Below are 8,882 nucleotides of genomic sequence, written 5' to 3'. Positions count from 1 at the left end.
AACCTTCCTGCATATCTATTTTTGTTTTCGTGTTTAATACCAACGTGTGTTTGTTGTTTGATCTGCTGTGCTGGAGGTCGCGGTTTCAAACCCCCTCTAGGCCCGATTTTTTGTTCTTTTTTTGTGATAATTCTTGTAAACATTTAAACATATCTATTAATATATTAACCATTTAGTTTATATTATAAATGTTTTAAGTACAATAATTAATCGGTATTTTACTAAAACCGACACATTAACTCGTGTTTTCCGAATCTCGGTTAGAACAATATATATATCAAAATGTTACTAAAAATTAATAAGGGTTTATATAATAAATATTTAAGAAGGTTTTGTTTATTTAAAAATCATAATTAAAATAGAAAATATACCATATTATTAATAAAAATGATTATTTGCTTAGATATTTTTATAAACCAAAGGTAATATTATAAATATTTATATATATATTTAACAGTATAAGTACAAGTATTTATAATTTTATACAATATTAATTTATAAATAATCCTTTTTAATAATAAACTTTAAATAAATTACCTTGCACCCTTAAAACCCGTTCACATCTCGTTTCTTTATTAGTTTATTCTTTGACTTGTCGTGTTCTTCGTTATTACTTGTTAGAATTTGTCCTTGCTACGTCTTAACGTGCGTGACGTCTATTATACCATCATTTTTATCGCTTACTTTTACTCTCGCTTATTACTAAGGTGATTATTTCACTCTCCTTATTTTACTCATCTTTAACCATTTTGGGGACATATGCGTTCATATATATTTTTATATTATATAGTACTCAACCGCAACTGTTTATCCTTGTGTGTTTATCAGTTTGTCTAACTTGCTATTTGCTTACTTGCCTTATTTGAATGCTATTTTCCTATTTTGGCAACTGATGTCCATTTTTATGGCACGGTTTAGTCCTTGCTTGGTAACCAATGTCCATTTATATGGATTGGTTGAGCCCTTTCTTTATGGTTTGCTTTATTTATAATTGTTTGACTATTATGTGCTATGGATTATCTGTATATCTCACAGGAACAGTTTGCACTTTTACTTATTTTTATATAGTATCTCAAATCTGGTGATTTTAGTCACTCAACCTTGTGTTGACAAAATTATTGTATTTTTAACGCATATGCAGGTTATCTTGTGATGTGATTCTTAGCTTGTATTTGAAGAAAACTTAGCTTGCTAGAGAAGAAGATACAAGAATCAGAATATTGGATTTTGTTTTTATTTGATTAAATTTTAATTTATGTACTTTGGTTAATTTGATGTACTTGATAATTTAATTAAATTTAATATTTATTGTCACAATTAATATTGCATGATAGTACCTTGAGAGCTGTGACAATCGGTTCACGCCCCGGCATTTCTGTGTAGGCTGGGGTGCGACAGATTGGTATCAGAGCTGAAGGTTTAAGATAGGTCATTAGAAATTGCCTTAGACACATGTTTAGGAGCCCCATACGTGCCTATCTGTTTACCTCTGTGTTCAAATTAATTTTTTTACAGCTTTCTTAGATAATTATTTAATTATTGTCTATTGTATTGTTATGCACACACACAAATTCCGAGGCTATGCCTCAACATTCAAATAAAACTTTTCTAAAGATAGATTGCTTTTATTTGCGGGAAATTCCTTAAGAATTCCCACCTGTTGTTTTCGCTCGTTCACCTTAGGGCTAGGTTATGTGGCATGTCCCTATCACAAATAAAAAGGGGAGAGAAACTGTGAGTTGGGCACTGGCAAAACGACTCCAAGAACCAAAGATAAGACGCTATTCCTTACCTGGGTGATAACCTGACCACAGTACTCGACCCTATGGACCCGAGCGAGACCTATAAATGCCATAAGACCGACACCCTAAGCTGTCAACCGTAATCACGTTAGTGGTTTCATTCCTTATAATATTCTTAAGCCAAATTCACGGTGGTTCGTGGCTTAAATTCGGTAACCTTCCGATTATGGTTTTACGATATTTTAAGTGGTTAGTCGGTAATCCCGACTATCCATTTCTTGACTTGTTTTCGTATTTTTGTTGGAGTAATCAACGTGGTGATTCACAAGATACTCCGACTACCCATATTTATTTCGATAGTTTGTTATTTAGTTTGGTTAGTTAAAACGCCGTGTAACGCTCATTGGGCCGACAAACATCATTGCATTGTTAATTCGTTAATTAGTTGGGACAATCAAATTGCCATGTAATGCTCATGTGCTGTCCAACTCAGTTGTTTTTCATTAGTTCGTTGGGCCATTCAAATTGCCATGGAAAGCTCATGGGAGGTCAACACACAAACTTTGTTTCGTTAATTGTTTGTTAAGCTAACTCAATAAAATAAATTTTAACTTTTAAACTGACCTCCTCTAGTTATCACGCATTAAACTTTTACTACATCAACTCATAAATATCTACACAATGTACCCCCTTACTTTACAATCTTTTACTTTTGTTCCTCATGATATCACATATTTTTAAAAGCAAAGTTATCATAAAAACAACTAATCTTCTATTAATGATTTCTTCAACGTACCCTTCGCCTTATGAATTCTTTACTTTTGGTCCTTATAGAATGTCTTCGCTAAGAAACCATCGTCGTCAACAACGTTCATCTGGTTCACGCGATCGTCGCTTGGCTGCTAGAATCACGAAGGAGTTTGCTGCTGCTATGCCCACAATCATCACTCAAATCCAAAGCCTCAACTCCAATAGATCTGCTACTTCGGCTGCATCGAACAATTCTGATTTCCGCAACTTCCTGAGCACTAAACCCCCATTCTTTCTTGGTGAGGAAAACGCCACCAAATTGTTACAATGGTTTGAAGAGATGGAGAATATTTTCATCCACTGTGAATGTCCGGACGCCAAACGGACTAAGTTCGCCTCGAGCAAGTTCGAGGGTCGAGCTGTCATCTGGTGGAATGCCCTGAGGAATGACCAAGGGTCTGACTTGGTCGTATCCATGCCTTGGGAGGAACTTAAGGAAGCAATGACGAAAGAGTTTTGCCCGGAACATGAGCTGGAGAGACTTGAAGCCAAATTTTGGGAACTCAAGCAAGATAGCGGGGATAACTCTACCTACTCGAACCGCTTCCGAGAACTTAGCCGAATCGTACCCCACCTTGTAACCCCCGAGCACCGCGACATTCAGAAATACATTCGCGGTTTACCCAACATTTTCCGTGATGCTGTGGTGAGTCGTGATCCCTTAACCATCAGTGAGGCGATGGATCTAGCTGCCTCTCTCACCGATAGTCATGTTAGGGATGGAACCTTGTCTCGCAAGGATTCCAAGCCTAATCCCAACAAGACCGAAACCAACTCATCCACTGATGCTAAAGCCGAACCCAAGCCTGCTTCCAACAACAACAATCACCGCAACAACCACAACAATAGTAACAAGCACAAAGCCTATGCCGTTAACCAACCCAATAACCAACCTCCTCCCAACCAAAACCAAAATGCCCCGAACAAGAAGGCCTATGCCGGACCTTATCCCCTCTGTGTCAAGTGTAACCATCACCACTCTGCTCAATCCTCTTGCCGACTATGCACCAAATGCAATCACTTTGGCCACCTTGCTAACACTTGTCGTGTCCCACCTAATGCACAAGCCGCCCCACATGCTCAGCCCATTGTCCCTTATACCCGTGCTTGCTACAAGTGTGGAGACCCAAACCACCTCCGTAATACGTGCCATAAGCTTATCCATGCACATCAAGCCCAAACCATGACTGCACCCAACTACTTTACCCATGCTCACCAAGTTCAAACCCATCCATCTAATGTCCTCCAAGCTCCCCCTATCAATAAAGGTCAACCTTACCTAACACAACAGTATCAAGCTCCACATCCACAAGCTCAAGTGTACCAAGCATACTCTACTCAAGCCCCTGCTATGCAAGTCCAACCCATTCAAGCTATCCCAAGTCAATCTACCTTGACTGCTCCAATCCCTATGAATGCAACTCCTCATGGTGCTCCAAGTCACATCAGTTAAGCTACTCAAAGACCGTGAAGACTTTTACCGTTCCTTTTATCTATCTTAAGTTATTTTTTCTTTTATTAATTACGTATAGTAACGCCTCTTTATGGCCTTGGATTATTTCTCATTTGAACTATTTGTCTTTTATCATTTATCCTATGAATAAAGTTTCTTTCATTTAAATAGATTGTTTATTTAAGTTTACTTTTATCTTAGTATCCTCACCCATCATAACTCATTTTACTAACCTCAACATATAATAAATTATCTCTTCTCGACTTTAAATACTTATACTTTTACGATTATTTCCTTACTTTATTAAAACTCACTACAACTTTTGAAATTGTTTTACATATATGCTGATTTTCCAGTGTTATAATTTAAAACTCCCTAAAAATTTTTGTTTCCTCAAAATCATGTTTTATTCAAAAGTTTTGTAACCCACACAATGGGGCGAGTTATGTGGACCATCCGACGATATAAGTAATTACGGGTCGACACGTAATTACCAAAGTCCTCGCATGAAAATCATAATCCGAATAATTGTGTGTCATAATATAGAACCGTAAGTAGTTGAGATAATGGTACAAATGTAAAGATGACAAGGACATGGTGGATACGCCGCTGGTACATCCTATATATAAGTGCCCTTATCGGATTTTATTTGGAGTGTTGAATCAGCTATTAAAAGTTATGTATTATGATTTAAATCATATTTAAAATTTTCTTTTATTTTTCATAAAATTTTAATGGTGTTGTTATGGTATTCCCCTAAAGTAGGGGAGACTGTAACAACTCGGACTTTTTTTTATAATTTATATTCTTTATTAAAACCCGACCCATTTTGATGTTCACATTTATCGAAAAAAAATTAACTATTATTATATTATTATTTAATATATTTATAACATTTAAAATATGGCAATTATAACCCCAAACTAAACTATTACCTATATTTGATTCCTACCTCTAATTTTTGAGGACCTTTTTGCAAATTATACATATATAATCCATTTAACCCTTTTACCCAGCAACTCGACCCGTAACCCATGTTCTATCATTAACCCGACAACCCGTTTGATTTCATGGTCCTCAATTCTCGCCACAATCTCAGTAATTGAATCTTTTAATATGTTATACATTCCAAATCGGCGTGACCGACGTTATAATTAAGTAAATTAGATTAAACAGATTCGTAATTCCAAGTTTGTTTAGCCGACCTATAATGTTCTTCGTTACATATTATAACTATAATCATAATTCAATTAAACGCTCATATAGCATCTCTATACTAGCGCCTACAATACCCCTATTGTTAATTGAATTATATCAGGAATCTCGTATCTGTTCTTGTTCTTGCTAAAGCCGGCCACTTGCAAGCAAAATTAACCACCATATCAGTAGTGTTAAGTTAATTAAATTACTTGGATCTGTTCGTCTTTGTCCAGTGTTGATTAACCCTATGGTTAATCGGCCAAACGTTACACAAATTGGCCGATCTATGTTCTAGGGTTCTTATTTCGATTCGTGTATTTAACTTTCCCGCATATCTATTTTTGTTTTCGTGTTTAATACCAACCGGTACACCAACCACATGGTAGCTGGTGTGTGTGTGTTTGTTGTTTGATCTGCTGTTCCAGGCCCGATTTTTTGTTCTTTTTTGTGATAATTCTTGTAAACATTTAAACATATATATTAATATATTAACCATTTAGTTTATATTATAAATATTTTAAGTACAATAATTAATCGGTATTTTACTAAAACCGACACATTAACTCGTGTTTTCCGAATCTCGGTTAGAACAATATATATCAAAAGGTTACTAAAAATTAATAAGGGTTTATATAATAAATATTTAAGAAGGTTTTGTTTATTTAAAAATCATAATTAAAATAGAAAATATACCATATTATTATTAAAAATGATTATTTGCTTAGATATTTTATAAACCAAAGGTAATATTATATATTTATATATATATATATATATATATATATTTAACAGTATAAGTACAAGTATTTATAATTTTATACAATATTAATTTATATGTAATCCTCTTTAATAATAAACTTTAAATAAATTACCTTGCACCCTTAAAACCCGTTCACATCTCGTTTCTTTATTAGTTTATTCTTTGACTTGTCTCGTTCTTCGTTATTACTTGTTAGGATTTGTCCTTCCTACGTCTCAACGTGTGTGACGTCTATTATACCATCATTACTCTCACTTATTACTAAGGTGAGTATTTAACTCCCCTTATTTTACTCATTTTTAACCGTTTTGGGGACATATGCGTTCATATATATTTTTATATTATATAGTACTCAACCGCAACTGTTTATCCCTGTGTGTTTATCAGTTTGCCTAACTTGCTATTTTCTTAATTGCCTTATTTGAATGCTATTTGCTTATTTCGGCAACCGATGTCCATTTTTATGGGACGGTTTAGTCCTTGCTTGGTAACCAATGTCCATTTATATGGATTGGTTGAGCCTTTTCTTTATGGTTTGTTTTCTTTATAATTGTTTGACTGTTATGTGCTATGGCTTATCTGTATATCTCACATAAACAGTTTGCACTTTTACTTATTATTATATAGTGTCTCAAATCTGGTGATTTTACTCACTCAACCTTGTGTTGACAAAATTATTGTATTTTTTAACGCATATGCAGGTTATCTTGTGATGTGATTCTCAGCTTGTATTTGAAGAAAACTTAGGTTGCATGCTAGAGAAGAAGATACAAGAATTAGAATGTTGGATTTTGTTTTTATTCGATTAAATTTTAATTCATGTACTTTGGTTAATTTGATGTACTTGATAATTTAATTAAATTTAATAGGTATTGTCACAATTAATATTGCATGATAGTACCTTGAGAGCTGTGGCAATCGGTTCACGCCCCGGCATTTCCACCATAGGTTTGGGTGTGACAGAGCCTTAGTTGGTTTTTATATGACTTTCAACTCCTCATTGTATTTCCCCAGCTCAGACTCATATAAGTTTAACTTCTCAGCAGAACTCATGAATTTTACCTTCTCCCCTTCACCTCTAGCAATCATCAATCTCTCCAACAAGATTTCTCTCTCATCTGCCCATTTCTTCTCCTCTTTCTCAGCTAGATTCATTAGTTTTGATTTTCCTTTAGCAGAACATGAACCAGATTTGATTTTATTTGAAATTTGCTTGAAATTTTCTTCAACGTGCTTCTTGCTCATTATATCAACCTGCTCAATACCTATACCGTGATCAATTAAGAATTTGCATTTTCCTCCAAACTTTTTGTACAATTGATCAATGTTGTCTTTATGATCAACAACTTTTTTTCTCAGACTTTCCTTTTTCCTCTTTTTCAACTGTTTCCTTAGTAGATCTGTATACACCTTCAAGATCATCATAACTCATGTGGCTTAATTGTTTATTTGAGAAATTGTGAAGCCTCGGATAAGCTAGAAATCTTTGAGTGCTTTTATTCCTTTTCTCCCTTATCTTTCTGATTTCTTTTATCTTCTCCTCAAGGAGAGACTCTAGCTCCTCATCAGTCATTAATGCCAAATTTTCAAATTCAAATCCATGATTCATCATACTAATTATCCTGGTATCTTCCCTTCTAGTTTCATCAAGCTTCGCTTGAATATTTTCTTTGTGAGTTTCGTTCATGTCCACCTGAGGAGAGTCATGTGCCTCTTCTTTGTTTTCATCAGCTACTTCATCTTCAACATCAGATAAATCAATCAAAGCATCAACTTTTTGTTCATTTTCAAATTTATCAGGCCTCACAGCTTGTAGGGGTACTGCATTTATTCCCATTTTCTTCTATTTTGGCAAGGCCTCTTCAATGATGTTTTCTACTCCAAATCTCTTTCTCTTCCTCGCATATTTTATCAAATAAGATGGCCATCTCTTTTCATCTTTTTTTTTATCTCATCAATCAGGCTCTGATTCATCATCTTACTAGCCTTTTTCACCATCTCATATTGGATTTTCTTACCATCAATGTCAACAACCAGCTGCTTATCAGGATTTTCAGTTTCAGGCTCATCAGTAGAAGTGGGAATAGTTAATTCAGGCTCAAGGGATTTTGGTTTTGTTTAAGAGATTTCAGGTTGCTGGAATTTATAAATGACAATAGCTAGAGAGTTGTCAGCCTCCTCAGCCTGCTGCAACCTCAGCAACCATTCAATTACATCTTGGTCAAGTTCTCCTTTCTCCTCATCAAGTTTCTTCTTTAATTCAAATTTTTCCTTCATAATCCTTTGCTCCTCCACTTCTATATCAGATAAAAATCTGTTAATCATTTCCCTCTGCATCCATTATCCAACAATATGATAATGTCTTTTAATGGATTCATCAACAAAAAGGACCTCATCACTAGATTGAACCTTTTTAAGTTTTAAGGGTTGCACATGGCCTTCATGTTCGGCCACTTCCTTCCCCTTTATCCTCCTTCTTTCATCATCAATAGTTTCATGTCTAGATGGGCCTACTATTATCACTACTGTGGGTGGAAAGTCTTTAGGGAAATTATCAATTTCATCAAATAGATCAGTTAATTTATTATCCACCTCCTTTTCCTTTTCATTCAAAATCAATGACTCCACGTCTTCAAACTCTCCATATAATATATCAAGATCCAAATCATCTTGATTTTGATCAATTTATCTCTTCCATCCTTCACAACTTGATCATTTATAACATTTTCAATAATGTTCTCAACAACAATTTCATCATTGTTCATATGTTCCACATCCTCCATATCACCTTCAGTTAAATTGTTATCAACATCATTATCAGTAACCTCCCTCTCTTCCTCATTCACCATAATGTTCTCATTCACATTTACCTCAGCAGTATCATTCAAATTGTAATCCTGGAAAACATCCTTAGATA

General features: G+C 34.7%; 1 protein-coding gene across 1 annotated transcript; it reads left to right on the top strand.

The window, feature by feature from the left end:
- Positions 1–1,623: 1,623 nt before the first annotated feature.
- LOC143566361 (uncharacterized) lies at positions 1,624–4,140 on the top strand. The gene is made up of 2 exons (XM_077053088.1): positions 1,624–2,813; positions 2,884–4,140. Exon 2 carries the CDS (start codon positions 2,968–2,970, stop codon positions 4,003–4,005), a length of 1,038 nt encoding a protein of 345 aa, XP_076909203.1. The 5' UTR covers positions 1,624–2,813; positions 2,884–2,967; the 3' UTR covers positions 4,006–4,140.
- Positions 4,141–8,882: the final 4,742 nt, after the last annotated feature.

This window comes from Bidens hawaiensis, unplaced genomic scaffold, assembly GCF_021521415.1.
Source record: "Bidens hawaiensis isolate Kalapana, Puna unplaced genomic scaffold, B.hawaiensis_p1.1 tig00022873_1, whole genome shotgun sequence".
In the NCBI taxonomy this organism is placed as follows: domain Eukaryota; kingdom Viridiplantae; phylum Streptophyta; class Magnoliopsida; order Asterales; family Asteraceae; genus Bidens; species Bidens hawaiensis.
The sequence above is the reverse complement of the archived record's forward strand: the minus strand, read 5'-3'. Positions and strand labels throughout refer to the sequence as shown.